Source organism: Neophocaena asiaeorientalis, unplaced genomic scaffold (genome assembly GCF_003031525.2).
Source record: "Neophocaena asiaeorientalis asiaeorientalis breed wild unplaced genomic scaffold, Neophocaena_asiaeorientalis_V1.1 scaffold251, whole genome shotgun sequence".
Classification (NCBI taxonomy): Eukaryota; Metazoa; Chordata; class Mammalia; order Artiodactyla; family Phocoenidae; genus Neophocaena; species Neophocaena asiaeorientalis.
Window position 1 is genome coordinate 4,168,201 of NW_020173377.1, and position 22,529 is coordinate 4,190,729.

General features: G+C 40.2%; 1 protein-coding gene across 1 annotated transcript in view; it reads right to left on the reverse strand.

Moving 5' to 3' along the window:
- The window catches only part of ERC2 (ELKS/RAB6-interacting/CAST family member 2), an 823,240-nt gene that overhangs the window by 285,116 nt on the left and 515,595 nt on the right, over nucleotides 1-22,529 (reverse strand). The window contains exon 13 of the mRNA XM_024746387.1: nucleotides 7,980-8,140. Within this exon, the coding sequence (XP_024602155.1) occupies nucleotides 7,980-8,140 (161 nt within the window). The remainder of the gene's footprint in view (nucleotides 1-7,979; nucleotides 8,141-22,529) is intronic.

The following is a 22,529-nucleotide window of genomic DNA, read 5'->3' on the forward strand; positions in this document are numbered from 1 at the left end:
ATAATTTATAATTTAGAGTTGGACAAACTGAGGACCAGAGAGATCCAAAGGAACCTGCTCTTGGATTGAAAGAAGGACCACAACTGCCCCCTTTGACTTGCCATACTTTAGGAGGTTGGAAGGCCTGTACATTTCTCTTTCCCGTTTTTAATGGTTGATCTTCCCCAGCCCCCATGGAGCTGCTGCTGTGAAGATGGAGATAACATGAGGTATGGTGCTTGGAATAATTTAGACTCTACAATTCATAAGCATTTAGATTATTTAACTGCTGATTATGATTATTTAAGCTGAAAGATTATACACTCTAGCTCAGAAAATGTTTGTATTTCCATTAAAAACCACCAGGCCAAGGGACCCATTTGACTGACAGTTTTCACTATTAAACTTATATATGCAGTGCATGTTTTTGGCCAGAAGACAGTGTCTCCCCTTGCTTTGTTTTAAGATAAGGAAGCTGAGTTCAAAGGCCTCCTCCAACTAGCTCTCTTCCTGCCCCTCCCCACCCCCATCATCACCCCAGGCTGCTGTCCCGCTTCCCCAATGTGAGTTGGAAGAAGCACCTGTTTGCCAACTGCCTTCTATTTGACCAAAACTGATCCCACCATTACAAGACTTAAAATTCTTACAACAACATCCTGAGTTTTTCACTAGGAGACAGTGTGATGCAATTTGTCAGTGGTTAAAATCATAGAATGTACTGTCAAAAAGACTTTGAGTTCCAGGCGTCTGAGCCTCAGTTTCTGCATCTACACAGTGGAGGTAATAATACTCCCCATCTCACAGGAGGTGACATACTCAGCCCCTGCCTGACATGTAATAAGCACCTAAGAGTTGTTCACCGGTAATATTAATCCCATTGGCCAAAGTCTGCATGCAGTAAATAGTACACATGCCTGGGCTAGTTTAATTCTCTGAAGACATTTAAATCAAAGATAGTACAATCCAGGGCTTCCCCGGTGGCGCAGTGGTTGAGGGTCTGCCTGCTGATGCAGGGGACACGGATTCGTGCCCCAGTCCGGGAGGATCCCACATGCCGCGGAGCGGCTGGGCCCGTGAGCCATGGCCGCTGAGCCTGCGCGTCCGGAGCCTGTTGTCCACAACGGGAGAGGCCACAACAGTGAGATGCCTGCGTACCGCAAAAAAAACCCACAAAAAAACAAAGATAGTACAATCCTTAGGGCAGGGAGAGTCAAGGGTTCTTGATTCTACCTGACATGAAATTTAACCACTGATTCTTTCTCTGTAAGAGTTTGTGAGACACATCTTTGCTTGGCTCATACATTTCACATCTGAAGAGTTTTATGAAAAATAAATGCAATGTACAAAAGTACAGGAAAATTCAGTTGTGGTCCTATTAGAGAGGACAGTGTCTTAAACCAAGCAGTCATTTTTGGCTTTTGGCAAAAGTTCCTACGTTCAAACAGAGTTCCTTAAGAGAAGAAACAAAGAAGATTCCAGCATCTCCTAAATATTATTCATGTTCCAGATCACTTATTTAGCAGATTTACTGGTAGAATTCCACATTGAAAGGAACTGTGGAGATCATCCCTCTGTCCCCTTCCTGGGGATGGGAATTCTCTCTATAGCACCCAGAGCAGGTGATATCCCCCTCCACCCAGGATTTGCTGACATACCTCAGGAACAACCTCAAAAGGCTACAGAATTCTGACTGGTACAAAGCACTGAAGGAAGGCCTTCCTCCCCTTAAAGGATGATTGTGCTCTAGCACAGTCAGCTGAGGCGGCATAAATCAAGTCCATTTCTTTCCTCTCATGTCACCCCTTTAATAGCTGAAGGGAGAATCTGCCTCTTGGTCTTCTCTAGACTAACACTCCTCACCCATCAGCTATCCCAACCATGATGAGACTTTTCAGCTATTTCCAAACCTGTTCACTCACCACATGACTCTCCCATAGTTTACCAACACTGGTACCCAGAAATGAACTCAGATATATACTGGACATGCGTGCATACAAGTAGATATCTGTTAGGAATACTATCTCTAAAAGTATAGTCACAAAGTTATTTTTAAATGCTCAGTGAGATAACATACCAGTTGTCACTTTCTTTCTATACTTCGTTTATTTCAGCAAAGACTGCTAGTTGCCCCCAATACCCCACCACCCCTTTCCTTCCTTGGGTTCCCTAAGTGTTAGCTGGACATAGAGCCACCCAGCTACAGTCTGCATTTCCTGCCTTCTTGCATCTAAGTGTGACCATGTGACAAACAATTTCTGTTCACTTAGAACACTGGCTTAGATCGGTGCCTAAGGTGTAGAACAGTCCTTGCAAGCAATGAATGCCCAACAGCTATGTATCGCATAAACTGTTAAATGACTCAGATGTTCATGGATGGTATGTGCAACTTAAAGGGCACGGAGATTCCCCCTTCTCCTTTCTCCTGTCTGCTTGCTGGAATGTGGATGGAACGGTTGGAGCTGAGGCAAAAACCTTGTATCATCAGATGGACACCTCTCATGTACAGAGAATAGCAAAGCTTCAAGGCAGAAGGAGTGTGGGTCCCTGGTGACTATGCAGCTACTTGTATGAGCTTCTGGAATGTGGGGTTTTCTGTTCCTCGCATTGAAGCTAATTAGACCATTCCACTGTTCTAAAGTTATTCTCTTTGTAGTTAAGTTTTGCTTACCCACTTTATGTACAGCAAGCCTTTTCTCTTCCACTAAAGGCCCTAAGCCACCAACTTCAGCGTTACAAGAGAGAAACAGAAATTTTGAGCGGTAAGCTACTGTCCATCATGTGACTGCCTGCAGCTCAGACCACAATTGCTGTTTAATAAGCAGTTCTGCTCTCTGCCACCCGTCCTCGATCACTGCAGGTAACTTAGAAAGCTGAGACAAGCTTCACTAGTGTTTTCCCTGACTCAATTTACTTTTAGAATTTAGCAGGAGGTAAATAAGGACAGACAGACTGGGACATTCTAGGACACGTTAACATAGTATTTAATATATAGTCTAAATTGTGCATGCCAAGGTTTTTCTAAACAAACCATTCATTGATTAGAGAAGGAATTGCACTGTAGCTGCCTCCCTATAAAAAACTGTTGAAAGCAGGAGGTCAATTGGAATTTGAAGATGGGATCAGTGTATGCTAATTATAGTCAGTTTACCTAACATATTAATATGTCACACATTATACATATATGACTTCTACAGCTTATAAATCACTTTCTCGTAAATGCATAATTTCATTCAATCTCCATAACATCTCTTGCAACTGAGTTTATCAGTTTTAAGTAACAGTTGCCCTCAAAACTCCTCTCCCAGGCTCCATTTATCCTGTCCAAATTACCAGGCACTTAGGATTCCTTCCTAAAGAAATGTGATTTGTCTTTTCTCATGTTGGCATGAAGTAAAGAATAAATTGATTTTATCATTTTCTGCACCATGCTTCTCCTTTGAAGGGTACTTACCTAATGAGTGGCTCTCTCAAAAGAGATCCTAGATCAAAGAGGCCAACAGGATAATGCCTTGGAATAAGCCGGGGTCTTACCTCACTGTAAACTTCCTAAAATAGCCCAGTGTATACAAAGGCTTCTGAGGCTATCTAGAGGAGATGTCTAAAATGCAACAATACCCAGTAAATTAAGATGGATATCACAATGTCATCAGATGAGATAAAGTACAGAGGTCCCCTTAAAATCTTTACATAAGTATGAGAAATCACCTCAAAAAGTCTAAAACATGCACTTCAAATTACATAACTTTTAACCAGCTCTCAAAACCCTTATTCATTCAGTGTTTAATACTAAATGGAACATATCAGTTAGCCTGCCTGTCTGCCTGTTAAATTACTATGCTAGTTAAAATCGTCTGAGCAAATGCACACAGATAGATTTTAAGTACAGTATCTCATGGCCTTCAATTCCTTTTAGCTACAGATATCAAATTCACCTGCCACAAATTAAATAATTGAGCTTTGGTTACTGGAATGTAAGCTCATTAACCGGCATTAATAAAACCAAACATATAGAATGATGTTCTTAATATTATTTTGATAAAACCCTTTAAGTAGAAGCAAGTGTAACAAAGATGAACCACTATGAAATGTTTTAGTAAGAGGTTTTAGATTTTTTTTAAATAAAAGCATAATCTTATACACAAGGGAAGGAGAATATTATGTTCTCGTATGAAAATGTATGGTTGGGAACTGTTAGTTCCTTCCGGTGTGGGAATAATGACTGGCAGTTAGAATACAAAGCAATGAAGATCAAAGTGGAAAAGGGCATACTGGGGGGGAAGAATGCTACTCAAGACAGAGTCAAAGGCTCTCCTTTGGGCTCAGTTCCTAAAAGGGTTCTCAGACTATAGGGAGTGACAGGGCATGTCCCTTTTTACCCCAAATAACCATGATGGTCCTTACCTATGGAAGCAGATTTCTAAGTGGGATTCCAAACTCCTTTGGTTCCACAAGAAGCTACTTTATTCATCTACCTATTCATTTATTTACTTATTTGTTCACTCATTTCCTTCACTCATTTTACTAAAATGCAAGCTTGATAAGGGCAGACATTTTTGTTTTTCCACCTAGAACAGTACCTACCACATAGTTGGTGCTCAAGAAATATTTATAAATTTTTGAACTAATTCATCCTTTCATTCCTCAAATGCAGGATTTATAAAATATGGAAGTACAATCTAATTTTGTTAAAAAATAGAGAGCATTTGTAAAGGTATATACCAAAATGCTACCAGTATCCACCTCTGCATGGTAGGATCGAGGTGGTTTTGTTTTTAAGTTTTGCTTCTCTGTTTCTTTTTTTTTTTCTAAAATGCACACTTTTACCCAAACAAATATCTAAAAGGCTGGCTGGCCTGTGGATGGGGCTCAGGTGAAATCTATGTAGCTCTGAAACAAAAACCAAGACAAGTGGGACGATTCCATGGAAGGCCACTTCAGTTCCATCTAAGGACAAATGAGCTACCTGCATGAGCCGTGGAACATGAACCACCACCTTATGAGCCCGTGACTTCCAAAGGAAGTGGTCTTCACCAGGGCCTGGTGATTTCCTTATGAGTCATTATGTGGACAGGAGTCTGGCTTACGTAGGCTGGAAGGTTGGACCCAGCTGCTTTCCAATACTAAAACTCCGTGCCATTTGATTTTGCAACGAATTTAACAGACACCACCTCTTATTTCAAAATCCCCTTTTATGTTTCAAAGCACTTTTACATATGCTGTAAAAGTTCAGTATTAAAAAAAAAAATCCTGTCCCTATAACAATACTATAGAGTAGGCAGGGCAAGTATTATTACCTCCATGTTACCAAAGAAAAAACTGAGGCAACCAGAGAGTGATCTCCTTTAATGTTATGGTTCAGTTATAAGACCACATCTTCTTTCTCTTGACTCAAGGCCCCGTCCCTCTTTCCTCTAACACCACAGAGCCTCTCCCTTGCTACCAGGGCTGGGAAACTGGGTAGACTTGCCTAAAGCTGCTTGCACAATGCCTGTCAGTTGAATGAAAACCAACAGCGCTTGGCACAGAGTGACAGCAGATACAGTAATATGTCCAGCTGACTGCTCCCACTAACTTTCACTGATTTGGTTAATGCCAAGTAACCAATATGTCAACTCAGCTTAAAAATAAAGATTGACCAAACCATTTGGTTGACTTGAAGAGGCTGATAAAGCTAATTGGGGTTCTCAGTCAATGTAACTGCCCTGCACCTGTGTCCCCATAGTCCTGGGAAGAAGCCCACTGGTAAGTGGGGCTTCTAGGCCAGTTAAATAGTGAATGAGGTCCATATTGGGCTTAATGAAGCAGGGCTTTGTTACTGTTACCAAAGGAATTAATAGGAATTTTGTATTTATTTTGCAGTGGCAGATTAATAAGCACTTGGGCAATAATGTGGCAATTCACCAAAAGAGGTCTTAGTTAGGTGCTATCTGAAATCATGAAATTAAGTAGGAAAACATACACACGGAAAAAGTTTATATGTTTTAGAAAAATAAACCCGAATTTTAGATAAATGATACTCTTCACAAAGTATATTAAACAAATGACATATTTTCATTGGCTGATAGGGCCATTTACACACATATATCATTTTCTGTGTGCCAAGCCCTGCTCTGAGTGCCTCTCCTCACAACCACCCCACGAAAGTCATCATAGTTGGAAACTGGAGGGTCAGCGTTGTTAAGGTCATTTTCCCCCAAGTCACACAGCCACCAAGTGGAAGCAACAGGATTTCAACCCAGCTCTGATGACTCCCAAACCAGCATGCTTCACCATTACTTGTTCTCTCAAAACATTGAAAGTATATGCTCTTTTTATAAACAGGAAATAATGAAAGTTTCCTTATAATGGCATAATAAATCACTCCAGGAGCTGTAGAGTTAACTTGGGAACAGCTGCAGAACGAAGAGAGAAACGAGGCTGAACTTGACACATAACAACACACAAGGAGGCAGAAGCCGGATAAGTGAAAGAGAAAGAATAAAGGCTGATGGAATCAATGTACTGGTATTATTAATAAATTATTGATCACATCGATAATGTCACAAATGCTTGAAATACTTTTCTTCCTAAGTACATAAAATCCAATCTCCAGCATTCAATCTATTCATTGCTTCAACAAACAATTACTGAGCACTGTTCTAGGCAGCATAATTACTGCAGTGATTCAAACAGACAAAAGTTCTGGACTTGGTGGAGGTGACATAAGCTCTACAAGAAAATGAGGTAGTAGAAAGGGAGGCTGATTAGATTTTGGTTTTAATCCTGGCCAGATGTCCTTAAGCAAATTACTTGAAATCTCACTGAGTCTCAGTTCCCTCACCTCTAAACTGAGGATAATAATATCTGTTTTTATTATATCATCTTTTATTAGGAAAAATGAGAGTTTATAAGTGGAAATAAAACTACTTATTCTTTGGTCTTGGAGAAACTGAGGTAGTTGACGAGGAATAAAAGTTTTGTCCTCGTTATTAAATCCTTCAAAATATTTCATTCCATATTTTCCATGATCTAAGCTTCCTGGGTTTAATGTTAACCATGTGTAAGACTTGCAGGGTCAGGATAAGGTTATTCTTCCATACCTAGCCACCAATTTCAAAGTCTATGTTACAGGCTTAAGATGCCATAATTCTGTACATTTCCCCTTACTGTGGAAGGAGGTTGGATTTAAATTATATTTTAGTGATTATTTCATTTTAAAACTTACAGAGGGAGATGCTGCTTCTTGCCTATTTTTTTCAGAAACAGATCCACAGCAATTGATTACCTCTAAAATCTTTGAGTAATTACCTTTACTATGTTTTTCCATGGTGACATTGTTTCATTGTAAGAATGAAATAAAAGCTAGGTGAAGACAGGTGTGTCACAGGCCTACAGGAATGACCACTGCCCGACAACCAGCTGTACCTTATTGATTAAATCAAAGACATTTATTCCGGTCTCCCCTCAGCCCTTACCTACCCAAGGAGACAGGGAGGCAGGGGGATTTCCAAGCCTGTTTTTATCGGCCCAGCAAATCAGAGTCCTGCTTTCTAAACAAAGAGGTGCCAACCTTGAGACTCTATGAACACCAACACAAGCCAGGCATTGTACACAAGTGAAAAGAATATAATTAGCAAAGTTATAGTCACAATTAGGAAATACCTCCTCAGAAAAGTTTCCACTTAACTCTGAGCAGGACTTAAATTACCATTGTGCTTAACAAGGCCTCTGTCCCTTGGCCAACTCAGACCTTTTCGGCAGATCTATTAGTGCCGTCCACAAAACACAGAGGCACCTAATGTTGGATTTTTTTTTTTAATAACAGATGTGAGACATGTGCAAACTGGGACGTGGAAGCTATAATTCAAAAAAAATAAGAAGCGTAGTCATGGAAATAACTAGTCAAGTGTTAGCTAAATTATTATTTCTCCAAGCTTTCTTCCTCTTCTCTAGCCTTCCCTTTCTCATCCCTACAGAGAAGTTAGACAAGAGAGAGTAGGAAAGCAAAAATGGGTACTCACTTCATCTCCAGGATCTCCTCCAGCTGTTTTCTCCTCTCTATCCGGAGGTTGGCCAAGTGTGCTTCTTTTTCAGCCAGAGACTGCTGTGTGGAGGCAAGGCGAGCCTTGGTGGCATCCAGTTCCTGTCTGGTCTTCTCCAGTGCATTCATCAGTTCCTCTATCTGTAAAGCACATGGAACGCAGTGTGTTATTTCTCCTCCATTCAAGCACAAGGCACTTTGTGCTAGCCTATGTTCTGACCATAGACACAAAGGAATCAAAGCCATCCTTGAACTGGGCATTGTATCTTGGCATCCACTCTTTCTTTGTCACTAGTTAAAAATAAATATTTCAAACACAAGAAGTGTCCAAATTTCTAAAGGTCCTCATTCAATTGGATTATCCACTAACTTTTATAGAAACTGTTTAATATATTTATTAGAAGTGGAGGGAGAGTGGCTTGACCCAACTTCAACCTGTTTGGCAAACATCTCAGATACTGCCTCACTTCAGTTGGCTGAAGGCAACACTCAAAACGCATTTTGTCCGGCACAATATACTTCTGTGTGTAGGCCCCAGAGTATTCTGACAGGAAGTTATTCTATGTGTTTCAAATTCATTCATGTTTTAACCTATCAAAGCCTTGTTTGGCAAAAGCGATTTGGTGTCCAAAGGGCCTCAGGGGTCTCCCTCTCACCTCACCTCCCTGTTTCACATTCAGGAAGCAAGGTTTGGCCAAAGGTAAACAGAATTCCAGCCACAAAAGGTTCAAGTTTGGTTTGCCCCTGAAGTTTGAGAGGGTTCTAAACTTGAAATAAATGACATGTAACTTTTATAGGGTGCTAATACACCATAGAAATAAGCCAGACTATCAAATATCCAGGGTTTTCAGCCAGGTCCCAAAAAATTGGACCAGGGAGTCCCCAAGGCAAGGCCTTATCCTCCCCAAACCACTGGAGGCTTTTAAAAGCCAACACACAACAATGAGGGCTGATGTTTATGGTTTTGTTCCAGAGACTTCCGTGGAGCAAGCTGGTGAAATGCCATCTCTTGCACAGATGCATGCTGCATCCACCCTGCTGATTTAAAACCATGGTTTCAGGAAGTTTCTAGGTTCCAGGGTTGACGTTTGGGTCACCCCTTCCAGCTGAACTTGGCAGAATGGGATCATCTATCACCAAAGTCAACAGAACGCCCTTCAAAACTTGTCAATGATATGTTAAGTTCCAATTCATAAAGACTTTCTACACCATTTCTGCAGTTTTACATGGAATGTATTCAGAATAAGCATTATAGTTCACATCCAAGGTAAATTACAGGATTTTAAGATTCAGGAAACCCTCCATTTTGCCCTGATAGAAGGAGGAAACTTGATGGCCATGTAATGTAAATAAAAGCCAAAACCAAAACCAGTTTAAAAAGCAAGGAACATAAACGATAACCTATGAAAGTCACAGAATTACACAGGTTTAATTGTAGGATAAATAGCATTATTCTTTAACTTCAGAAATATACAAAATTTTAAAATTAAAAAGCAATTAAACTTTTTAGTTTCTCATATAAGTTCATAGAATATCATAAATAAAACTAGAAGCAATACTTGATGAGGCTGAAGCAGAGGTGGGGTTTTTCTTCTTCTTTTATTTTGTCTTCTTTTTTCCCCTACTATTGAAATACTCAATAGCAGTGTTTAAAAAATATATATTAGTATTATGGTCATTCCAAGTGTGCCAACTCAGACAAAGTCTGCCTGACCCTCCATATGGGATGGCCTTTGTCCTCACGACCCCGTTTCCTTTCACAAATTGTTCTTTATCCCAAATGTACTATTTATCTCAGAGAAGAGGGAGAGTGTTGAGGATTCTCACCTGCTGAATCTCTTTCTCATTAATTGAACTGACCTGCCTGCAATCTACAGACACAGTATGCTACTCAGCTGGGTTTCCAAGTTCTTAGTTCACCTGCCACCTGACTCCTTAGGGCAGGCACTAACTAGTTTTATATTAACCCAACTTTAACAATTACACCTTAATGACTTGCAGGCTTCCCTGGTCATTTCAGCAATAATCACGTGGAGAAAACCTGGACACCTGAGAGATGTAATGCAGACTTTCTTTGACTGATGGAGATGCTTTTGGCTTCCAATGTCAATAATTCTTAGTTTGAGGTGAGACTGCTATTTTCAACACCTTGGAAGCAGAATCTCAAAACAGCTTCCCAGGCCAAGGCCTTTCACTCCTAATTCACCTGACCACTGAGGACTGCACACTGGACCACCTGGGGCACTGGCCTCAGATACACTGTTCTAGTCTTCGCACAGCCACTGTTTCTACCTGTAACTTTCTGCAAATAAGCACTTGATTCTTGGCGTCTCAGTTTCCCAGATGATGCCCATGGTACCTCCTGTGTTAGATGTTCTAGAGTTCTGCAAACTGTTTCCTTTACTACCAAAACAGGAGCATTAGAAAGCAAGAAATGTTTCCCCCGCCATGGTGGCCATCAGGGTCGTTCACAATATTCTAGTTCCCCCCTTTCCAGGCACATGGTAGGACAACACTTCCCTCTCCCTTTAAGTTGGGTGAGGGTTTGGCCAAGAAAATCGTTGTCATTTCCAGGTAGAAGCATTTAAGTACTAGCAGTCAACCCCAACCTTCCCTTTTCCCTGCCATGATGAGCATAGAAGCATGTTTCAGATGATGTCTCCTTCAGTCTGAGTCCCTGGGGGACCACAATGAAGCCCAAGGCCAACCCACATCACATAAGCAAGGTATACACCATTGTTGTACTACACCAAGAGATAAGGGGCCGTTACCCCCAGCTTGACTTGGGCTGTCTTGACTGATGAACTGTCACACTTCTTATCAAGTGCTCTATAACACCTGCCTCCATCTCCCCACCCACCCCACCACCAGTCCCCTCTCATCAAGAGGAAGTGCTTCTTATTCTTGCTATCCCATGGAAACTCTACCTTTGCAGGCCACTGGTACCTTCCTTCTTGCCATATGTCTTTTCTTAACGTGTAGTCTGCACAGCTAAACAGTTCCCCAACTTCTTCCCGTCATTTGAAGTAACATTTTAGCTGGCTATGTATACGAAACTTATGCCTTAAAAACTACCAGATTTGAATCATGTCTCCATCACTCACTGTATGACTGACACAAGTTCCTTCATCTCTTTCAGCTTCAGTTTCTTTATCTGGAAACAGGAAATTATGTTGCTTATTCTATTAGATGTTTATGGATAGTAAGTGAGATGATGTAACCTATACATCATTTATTCTAACTGATATCAATAAAATAACACTTTTTCTTATAATAAGGTACACTTGTACAGAATCTAAAAGATACAGATATGAAATTTTTAAATGTTTCTTTTTATTTAGGTTAAATGACATTCTTTTTAGCTAAGATCACCCAAAATCCCACCACATGGAGATAAACACTCTAAACAGTTTGTTTTAATTTCCCCATCTCTCTCTTTCTCTATTTGTGTGTATGTATAATTGATATGCTATATATAATTTTCTAAATAGTTTTAAATAAATGTATCATCAGAAAGTCCTCCTTCTCATTAAATAGTCTCTCTGAAACATGGTTTAATGGGTGAGTGGGGCTGTATCCATTCCCCATTTTCCTAAAAGCCAACCCTTCCCTTGGGCTCTCCGAAGCTCTCCTAAATTAGTAATCTATCTCCCCTGTTTCTTTTGCAAATTCTTCACCTTCCTGCAGTCCATAACTAGACCTTTCCCCTTATGACTCTGTCCCAGAGACATTTTCCTCATCCATGTGGCTCCTCAGAAGGAGGATTGAGATTTGTCTCCACAGCTCTCAACTCTGATACTTTTCCAACCTTTGTCTCCTTTTATTCACTTAACATCGTTCACATATACAGAACCAACCATTGATTACTTCTGTTTGGATGTCATAATATCACTTTAAACTCACAATGATCCATGCACATATAACTAAAACCAAATCCCTCCCAGCCATCCCAGCCCTCCTAACCTGCCACTCCCTAACACATTGGTAGCCCTGACCTTTTCTCAGTCACTCACGTTTAAGATCTCAGAACCACATTTGTCTCTTCCCTCTTTTATTTTCTATTCATCATCAAGTCTTGTAGCTCTGTTTTAGGGATACTTCTTGGACCCATCATCCCTTTCTACCATTATTTTTGATGCTTCAAGCTTGGATCCCTTCCCTTCCCACAGTTCTGATAGGATTGAAAATAAGTGGGTGTGTTTGTGTGTATTCCTAGCCTTTGTCTCTACCCCTACCCTAAATAAGGACATGGCTTTGCCTGATCAGCTTCTCCCCTACCAGAGTTATCTCTCAGCCAGTTCTGTGCCTGGATTTTAGGAAATGGGTAGCAGAGTGAACCTGTGAAACTGAGTGCAAAAGTATAATACTTTTAAGTGCAGGCTACAAAGATTTATATCATAAAAAGGAAGGAGATACAAGTGAGAAGAGAAGGAGGAATAATGAGCCTGGAGATTGGGGACACAGAGGTTTTGTTTTGTTTTAAGGGCAGAATAAGATAATTGAGAAGGAAGAGAAAAAGGGAAGGGGAAAAAACTTGCTTGGAGTTATTCCTGGGGTCCCTTCAATGTTTTCCAAAGATACAGATTGAAGGTTAGACTTCCCTTTTGATTTTTTTCAGCTGTTTTGACTGTGTGTCTCAATGTGACTTTGAACTGGGCCCTGTGGATTTGGGATTCAAAGACGTCTCACAGGATTTTACTGTTACAACTCATCTCCCTACTGTCAGGAAAATATGCCTAAACCATCAATATTTTGTCAAAAATATCAACTGGTCTGGTTCCAGTATCTCAAGGGGCTCCTGAGATACCCAAAGTAGTTGTCTTCAGACTGTGTTCCCTAGTGCACCAGGGGTTCCAAAAAGGCATCTGGGGGCTGATAGATCGGTGGAGGGGAAGGAGGAGTGTGAATGAGAAGAGATCTCCGTCCACTATCTCACATTCACAGGGAGTCGTTCTACTTTGTTTTATAGATAGCATTCCACTTAAGATTTAATTTGAATTTTTAAAATTTTAAGTATTTTGAAATACTGAGAATGGTTAAAATCATGGGTTATGAAAGCAGACTGTACTAATAATACCTGCTTTACCACTTTTTAATTATAGAGCCTTGATAAAGTGTCTGAGTTTCCTCATCTGTAACAATGGTATGTCTCATAAGCGTTACTGCAAGTATTAAATGAAGCAATCAAAGTAAAGCTCTTAGTGCAGGGACTGGCAAATATGAAAACACTTAGTACATTCTTAACATAAGAGATAAGCACAGCATAGTGGTTACAAACAGAACTTAGGAGCTAGCCTACCACTAACTATCTGTGTCCTTCTGAGTCAGTTATAAAAGTTTTCTGAGCCCAGGTTTCTTCCTTGTGATGTGGGAACGTAGCTCAAACGGGTTTTGTGAAGGTTCAACGGGCTAACGTGTGTGATGCCCTAAGAACAATGCCAAGTACTTGGTGCCACAGAAGTGTCAGATCTTGTTAATAAAGTGCCAGTAAATATTCAACCCATTTTATGTTTGCTTATTACTGAATTCAAGATTTTGTGCTTGGTGTCACCTACCGTCAACCACATACACACACACATACACACACCCCTGGACTGCCCTATACCAACCCCTCCAATTACTGAAATCGCCTCTCCTTTAAGGCTCTGCCACAGGGCCCTGGCCTCCTTCACAGGTACAGTGATTAAATCTGGAGCTCTGAAAACAGGCAGACCTGGATCGAGTTTTGGCTCCACCAACAGGATCTCTGTGACCCTAGGACAATATTAACCCAATGCTTCCTAAACTCTGTTTCACCTTTGAATCCTTTAGAAAGATTTTTAAAATCCTGATGCCACGGTAACACTCCTACCAACTAAATTAAAGTGTTTGAGGGCAGGAGTCAGGCATCAGTATTTAATTAAAGATGCACATGATTCCAAAGTGATGCCAAAGTGCAAACTTGTCTGGGAACCCTGGACATTTGCTGACCTTTCTCTTAGCCTGAAGGTCCTCCTCTATAAAATAGGGAGGAGACAGAAGCTACCACACAGGATTGGCATGAGTATAAAGGGAGATAATACCCATAAAGCATCCAACCCTCTCTGCTAGAAACCCTGGAAGTGTCCAGTGTGTGACAGTTACCACTGTCCCTAGTATGGGTTCCTGGCCACATGATTTTCACCCAACCCAAGTGCCTTCAGTTCTTACCATCTGCACCTGACTTTCTTCCACCTAATTAAACACCACTTCACATTTCTGCACAACTATTTCATGTGTGTGCTTAGTTGCTACAACTGGATTGTAATCCCCAGAGGGCAAGGACCACATCTCCGCTCTCTTTGTGGGAGGCCCTTCAGCCCCGACACAGAACCAGTGTCCACACTCAATAAATACCTGAGGAATGAGAGGAAGGGGTATGCAAAGATGGGATTCTGAAACACCTTCCTTTGACCCACTTAGTGCAATGATGGATGAACTGTAAGTCTGAACTTGATACTTTCCTACCCCATCCATCAGTGGTCCCCTTGCCATCCTCACCAAATGCCCTTTAAGTTCTTGCTCTCTGTTTGCCTCAAGCACCTTCTCTTTGCTATGGGGACAAGAGGGCTCAGTTACTCAGCCCCTGAATGGATGGAACCCCTATGCTCAGTGCCACCCCATCAGCCACCAAGAGCACCCAGGAACCCGTGAGTTTCTAGGTGGCACAATAAAAATGTCCCAGGCCTTGAGCTGGGACATTTGAGGTTGAAGCAAGAAGCTTTTAATCCTGCTCTGCATTCTACTCGCTTTTTGCCCAGGACCTGGGAGACGTGCAGTCCTTTCATCATTCCACCACTTCATCTCACTGGGCGTCTCCTACGTGCCGGGCATTCTGCTAGACGCAAGCAACAGGCTCATCCTCAGAAGCTGTCTGGTTTGGCAGGCAAGCTTGAATCAAACAACTTTTTAATTACAATAGTGATATAAAAAAAAAAAACCCGTTAAAGGAAAGGACTGAGTGATGAGCAAGAGTTAAACCAAAGCCAGTCTTGCCCGAGGCCTCACGGCCCACCTCCCTAAGGCAGGTAAGTGGGAGCGGCCTGCTGAAGAGGAGGGAAACAACATGTGCTGGGGGGCCCAGGCTGGGGGCCATGTGGCTCTGTTCATTAGGGAATTGCTACTTGAAGCATCACAATGATTATGAGCCAATAAACACTTCTGAGAAGTCCAGCAGGAAAGCAACCCACATGTCTCTACTCAACACAGCACTTGCTTATTTTGGAAGCATATCTATTGATAATTCACCCGACAATAATATTTCCTGGGGGTAAAAAAGTTTTAGAAAGGCTGTCTTATTCCTAAAAGGCCATCCTTGATGAAAAGAGATACACAGCAACCTCAGAAATCTTCTATAATACTTAACATGTTCCACTTAAAAGAATTTCCTACAAGGTCCCCAAATATGGTAAGACTGGAATTCTGATCCTATATCTAGAAAACTAAGATTACATTTTTTTGTTTGTTTGTTTGTTTTTGCGGTACGCGGGCCTCTCACCGCTGTGGCCTCTCACGCCGCAGAGCACAGGCTCCGGACGCTCAGGCCCAGCCGCCATGGCTCACGGACCCAGCCGCTCCGCGGCACGTGGCATCCTCCTGGACCGGGGCACGAACCCGTGTCCCCTGCATCGGCAGGCGGACTCTCAACCACTGCGCCACCAGGGAAGCCCTAAAATTACATTTTAAAATATATATTGGTTTGGTGTTACATATCTAGAACATAGTAATTAAAGGTTTCTTCAAGCTAGATGACTACTTGGTCTCACCAATTAAACTAAACAAAAACCCCTAAGTAATTGTGTGTCGTTTCTGATTTTATTAGTTATCCTATGTAGCAGATTATAAAAACTCTCTTATAAAATGGTTAAGGTACAAGGACTATTCAAATGTATTTGAATAATTCTTAACTCTGTACACTTTAAGAAAAATGAAGCTATCAAACGAATTTCTAAAGAGTCTAATGCTTACAGCCAGCTCTGGAGAAACTGTCAAAACTTTTAAAGTGAATAGTGGAGCTTTAAAACAATAAAATAAAAAACCTGTCTAAGACCTTAAATCATTAACATGTGTCGACTTAAACTTACACATACATTTGTGTTGTTTAACTAAATATCTGAAAACCAGCTTCTCTCTCAGTTATCTGCCAAGAGCTCCACTCCCTGTTCTGTGCGTTTCTTCCTGACACGTGGCAACATCCAGTGCTTTTCAAGAGGCTCACTTGGCAAGAGCTGATCTTCAAATATTTTGATAAAACAGTTTGTTTCTTAAATTATATGTCAGTATTGAGTTAGTATCTATTTTGTGTTAATGATGTGGAATTTTAAAACAGCTTTTAAAACCATATGTTAAAAAATACACAGGCTCTTCTGCCTTTCCCCTTAACCATCCATCCTAGTTTTCTGTCTTCGCTACATCCTGAGTGCAAGAGGATGGTAGTTTTCAGTCTGCACCAGAACACAGAGCCAAGGAAATCCCCGTATCCCAGGTTACAGCAAAACTGGAATGTGAATTGGTCCTGTGGGAATAGCTGGGACTTGGCCCAGCTCTGCTCTGGGCACAGAGGAGGTCACACTAAGATCAGAAGGTAAAGATAAATGCTGAAACCCTCCCTCCTCAAGAGCAACAACTTCTTAGACAGTGATGCTGTGGGACGAAGGATCTGTTAAACAAGGACTACTAATCTTATTTTTCCAATTACTCTTATCTGACATTTCTATCTCCACCTCCCTCCCACCTCCCCACTGCTGCCTTAGAGTGACATCTTTTGGAAAAGGTTGAAACTGAAAATCCCCAGATTGCTTTCTGCCTGGACCTGGCTACCCTTAAGATTGAGTTTGGGATTTGTTTTTTCCTCACCGAAGTTAAACTTCTGGGAGCTTTGCTTAAAAGTGTCATCTCTGATCCTTCAGCTGCAAACAAATACCCACATCAAGTGCGGGTGTTTGGGCTTGAGCTCTTCGATTCTGACTACAATTTAAACTCCCCCTTTTCCCCCTACTCCCCCAAGGCTTACTGACAAAATTTCACATCACAATAAAGGATGGATGGAGAAGAAATGTGTAAAATACATACATTCTGACTGAACAGATTCCGTGCTGGAGTACAGATGAATAACAGTTTCTCCAGAAGGCCCTTGAGCACTCTTCATTCCAGATCGGATTTGGCTCAGTGGAACCTCCCTGAGAAACAGGCTGTGAATATACACTTCTGTGTATGTCTGCTGTAGATACTTACTGAGCAACTGGGAGGCATTTTTACTTTACGTGTGCACAGTTCTGCAGCACAGCAAAGAGCTGGGTTGTTCCCCTAACAGAGTCTCACATTCTTGAGAAGCAGTACAGAGAGTGAGTGGCTAACTGTGTGGACTCTGAAGCCAGAGGGCTTAGGTCCCAAACAAGATCCAGCCACATGCTGACCGTGAAAAAGGTACTTGAGCTCTATGTACGTCAGTTTCTTTCTCTGTAAAATGTGGATAACAGCTGCACCTCCCAGAGTCCTTATGAAAAATACCTGACTTACAATAGTTACATGCTTGGCACACAGAAAGTGCACAGTAACCTGTAATCATCAACAGTGATGTTAGTTTGAACACTAGCTCTTACTTTTCAGCCTATGAGAGGATGAGTAAGCAAGAGAAAGTGCTGAATTTCCATTTTCTTACATTTTCAGAAAGACAACACTTTTCACCTTCAATGGAACGGCGAAATTTTTTACTCAGAAATCTATTTATAACAAACCAAATTAATCACCCACAAAATATGCTAAATTCCAAACACAATTATAAAGGAGCTCATGAAGATATCAGAGCAGCATGGTCCCATAAAACTTCCTGCAATGATGACAAGGTCCTAATTTGTACTTTCCAATATACATGCCACTGCTACATGTGGCTATAGAGCACTGGAAATATGACCGGTACCACTGAGGAACTGAATTTTTAATGTTATATAATCTTAATTAATTAAAATTAAAAATTCAATATCCATATGTCTAGTGGCTACTGTATTGGAAAGAGCCAGAGCATCAAAATTTTACAACTTTTATTGTCCAACGGTGATGTTTAGAAATTATTTCAATTTTTGTGGAAAGTGTTTCTCTTTTGAACATATGAGAAAAACTTTTTAAATTCCTTTACATTCAGTGTATCTCATGAATTAGCATTTGACCCAGTGATTTCACTTTAGGAATTTATTCTAAGGATATAATAAGGGATGTGTCCAGAGAAATTTACACCAAGGATATAATAAACATATTCATCAGTGTTGTTTATAAAAATCAGAAAAATTATGCATGTGTGTATATACATATTATATATATAGATATACACACAAACATAAACACAAGTACAAACATATACAAACATACACATATGTACCCTCACCTTTCAAAGAAATTAGTTAAATAAATTACGGTGTGTGTGTGTGTGTGTGTGTGTGTGTGTGTCTGTGTGTGTCTGTGTGTGTGTAAGTGTTGCAAAGAAAGTGGATAGTAAATTGCAGGCATCCAATTGTTGAGATGTTGGTCAGACATTAAATACTAACTAGAAAGATTTAATGGAAAAGAAAGATGCTCATGAAATCCTAACTGAGAAAAGCAGGTTAGTAAATGATAAATACAATACAATCCCAACTATCTGTAGGTTTCTAAATGAATATTCATAGAAAAAAAGACTAGAAGGAAAGGCATCAAAATATGCATAACAGGTTTGTTTCTAAGCTTAGAGATTTCAGGTAATCTATTATATTCTTCTTTGTACTTGTTAATGCAAATATGAATCACTAATGTAAAAAGAGAGTAAGTTTTAAAAATTGCAACCATAGCTATGAAACAGAAACAGACTCACAGACATAGAAAACAAACTTGTGGTTGCCAAGGGGGAGGGGAGGTGGGAGAGGGAAGTATTGGGAGTTTGGGATTAGCAGATGCAAACTATTATATATAGGATGGATAAACAACAAGGTCCTACTGTACAGCACAGGGAACTATATTCAATATCCTGTGATAAACCATAATGGAAAAGAATATGAAAAAGAATGTATATATGTATAACTGAGTCACTTTGCAGTACAGGAGAAATTAGCATAACGTTGTAAATCAACTATACTTCAATAAAATTCAAAAAAGTTTTTTTACAGTTGCAACGAAGGAAGGTTTGCAGAGAAAGTACTTCTGCTCCCACGGAAAAATTAGTTGCTGGTAGACCATGGCCTCCAAAGGATAGTAATAAAGCAGAAATCCAGGGCAGGGTGGGGCCCTCTGGTGGCAGCTATGGTGGCAACTACTGTCAGCCAAAATAACCTTAAGACAGGCCACACTTTGTAGCATGGTTTCTTTGCCCCGACAGTCACTTAGATTTATGCTGATTATAATCCGGGTTCACCAGGGAGTGCCTGAGTGTTAGTGACTCCACAGCTGTCAACAGCCATTCCTGCCACCTTCACCCGGCCCCGCAATGTGCTTGAATGTTGCTTCATTCATTTCAACTTGTTCCCTAATAAAGTTCCTATGCACTTTCAAGTCCAGTATGGTGGCTTGCTCGCTTGTTTTGTGCTTGTTTAGCATTTTCTAATTTTATTATTGTTATTATTGTTTTGATTCTGCAGCACTCAAAGTAAGTTGGCAGGCCCTGCAAAATCAGAACCATTTGTCCATGCCACTTGACCACTTCTATTAGCAAGGTTTATTCATTCCCATTCAACAAATCAGGGCAATGCTTTCAAACAGACCTTCTTTCTTGTGATGTAAGGATAAGCTGAGGCAATTCCAAGAAGGAAAAATGAAAAAAAAGGAGGCTTCTTTTACTCCAAATTCTCCTGCTGGCTTAGCTCTGCAGGAGGTACCTGTTGATGATGGCAAATTTCAATCAGGCCAAATGAGGCCTGCCTCCAAGCCCTTTCCTGATCCCCTCAGAATCCTTGAGCCGCAGTTCCATCTACCTTGAGCAATAGGTAGTGGCCTCCCTGTATGTCAAATGCATCCTTGAATGGGTCCACTGAGGCATCTTTGCAAACACACAGTAGATTGTCAACAGATGATTGTGGGCGGGATGCAGGGAGGGAGAAAAGAAAAGAAGCCATGCTCTAGAGAGGTAATCATTACGTCTGATTTAAATAATGTGGTTTCCTAAATCCCATTTGATCCTCACTTACTCCCAAAGGAGCATACCACTTAACTGATGGATAACTCAAACTCAAAAAGGGTAAGGGATTGACCCAAGAATTGCAGATGGCTTACTCTTTACCAGGATTTGAATCTGACTGTCGAGTACAAATATAAGGGGACACTTGTTAGAGGGAACTACATATACTGAGAGGATCTGGGAGGAAACTCTGGGCCACGAGACCCTCAACAGCAAGGAAAGACCATGGCTCATTCTCCTCAGTATGCCCAGGCCTGAACACAACATCTAACATACAACAACTGTGTGCCCTATGCTTTATTTTAAAAGATATAAAATTGCATCTCAAAATGTATATGCCAAATATAGTGAAATTTCATTAACTTGATAAAAGAGCATTTACTGAAAAATCTATAGCTAGCAGTTGTGAAAGACTGCTTTCTCTCTAAGATCAGAAGCAAGGAAAGGATACCTGCTTTCACCCCTCTTATTCAGCATAATATGTGAAGTTCTAGATGCTGCAATAAGGCAAGAAAATAAAAGGTACAAAAATGTCAAAGGAAGTAATAAAACTGCCCCTCCTTGCAGATGAAATAACTGTTTATGTAGAAAATCCTAAGAAATCTACAAAAAACACCTAGAAGTAATAAATGTGTTCAGCAAGGTTGCAGGATACAATATCAACACACGAAAGTCAACTGCATTTCTATAAGCTTACAATGAACATGTGGAAACCAAAATGAAAAACTAAATACCATTTACAATCACTCCCAAAAAATGAAACATTTAAGTATAAACTTAAAACATGGATGGAATCTGTACATGGAAATCTACAAAATTCTGATAAAAGAAATCAAAGAAGATTTAAATAAATGGAGAGATAGGAAGTGTTCATGGATGAAAAGACTAAACATAGTAAAGATGTCAATATTTCCCAGATTGATCTATAGGTTTAATGTAATTTCCATCTAAATCTCAGCAAGTGTTTTATAGATATAGACAAGCTTATTCTAAAATTTATATGGACGGGCATAGGTCCTATAATAACTAAAACAATCCTGACAAAGAAGAATAAAATGGAAGGAGTCACTCTACCCAATATTAAGGCCCACTGCATAGTTAGAGTAACGAAGACAATGTGATATTGGCGGAAGGATAGCCACATAGATCAGTAGAACAGAACTGAGAACACAGAAATAGATTTACTGTGATAATATTATATCTCAGAGATAAATGTTCAAGTGATGTTTGACAAAAGAGCAATAAATTCAATGGAGCAAAGACAGCCTTTTCAACAAATGGTGCTGAGCAACTGGGCATCCATAGACGAAAAAAAGAAAAGAACATTGACCTAATCTTTATACCTTGTACAAAAACAAACTGGATCATGAACTTAAATGTAAAACATAAAACTATAAACCTTTTAGAAAAAAAACTGGAAAAAATCTTCTGAATCTAAGGCTAAGCAATGAGTTCTTAGAACTGACACCAAAAATCACAAACCATAAAGGTAAAGATGAGTACACTGGACCTCATCAAGATTGAAAACTATTTGCTCTGTGAAAGACCTTGTTAAGTGGATAATAAGCCAAGCTATAGACTGGGAGAAAAGATTTGCAAAACACATATCTGACAAATAACTGGAACTCCCAAAATTCCACAGTAAAATTTCCAAGACAATTAGAAAACAGACATAAAGCATGAGCAGACATTTTGCTGAAGAGGACATACAGACAGCAAATAAGCACATGGAAAAATGTTCCATATCTTTAGCCACTGGAGAACGACAAATTAAAACCACAATGAAACATCACTATACACCTGTCTGAATGGCTAAAATAGAAACTAATGACAATACCAAATGCTAGTGAGGATACAGAAAAACTGGATCCCTCATACATTGCTGGCAGGAATATAAAATGGTGTGACCGTTCTGGAAAACAACTTGGCAGTTTCTTAAATCTGCATGCAACTACCATATGACCCAGTAATTGTACTCTAACATTTATCTCAAAGAAATGAAAACTTATGTTCACACAAAAACCTGTGCATGATTGTTAATAACAGCTTTATTCACAATAGCCCAAAACTAGAAACAACTTGGATGTCCTTCAACTAGTGAATGGTTAAACAAACAGAGGGGCATCCACACCATGGAGCACTACTCTGCAATGAAAAGGAACAAAGTATCGATAAACCCAACAACTTGGAGGAATCACCAGTGAACAATGCTAACTGAAATAAGCCAGTCCCTAAAGGTCACATCCTGTATGATTTCATTTATATAATGTTCTTAAAATGACGAAATTACAGAAATGGAGAACAGATTATTGGTTGCCAGGGGTAGGAGGTGGATATAGGGGAGTAGTTTAGTACAGTTATAAAGGGCAACAT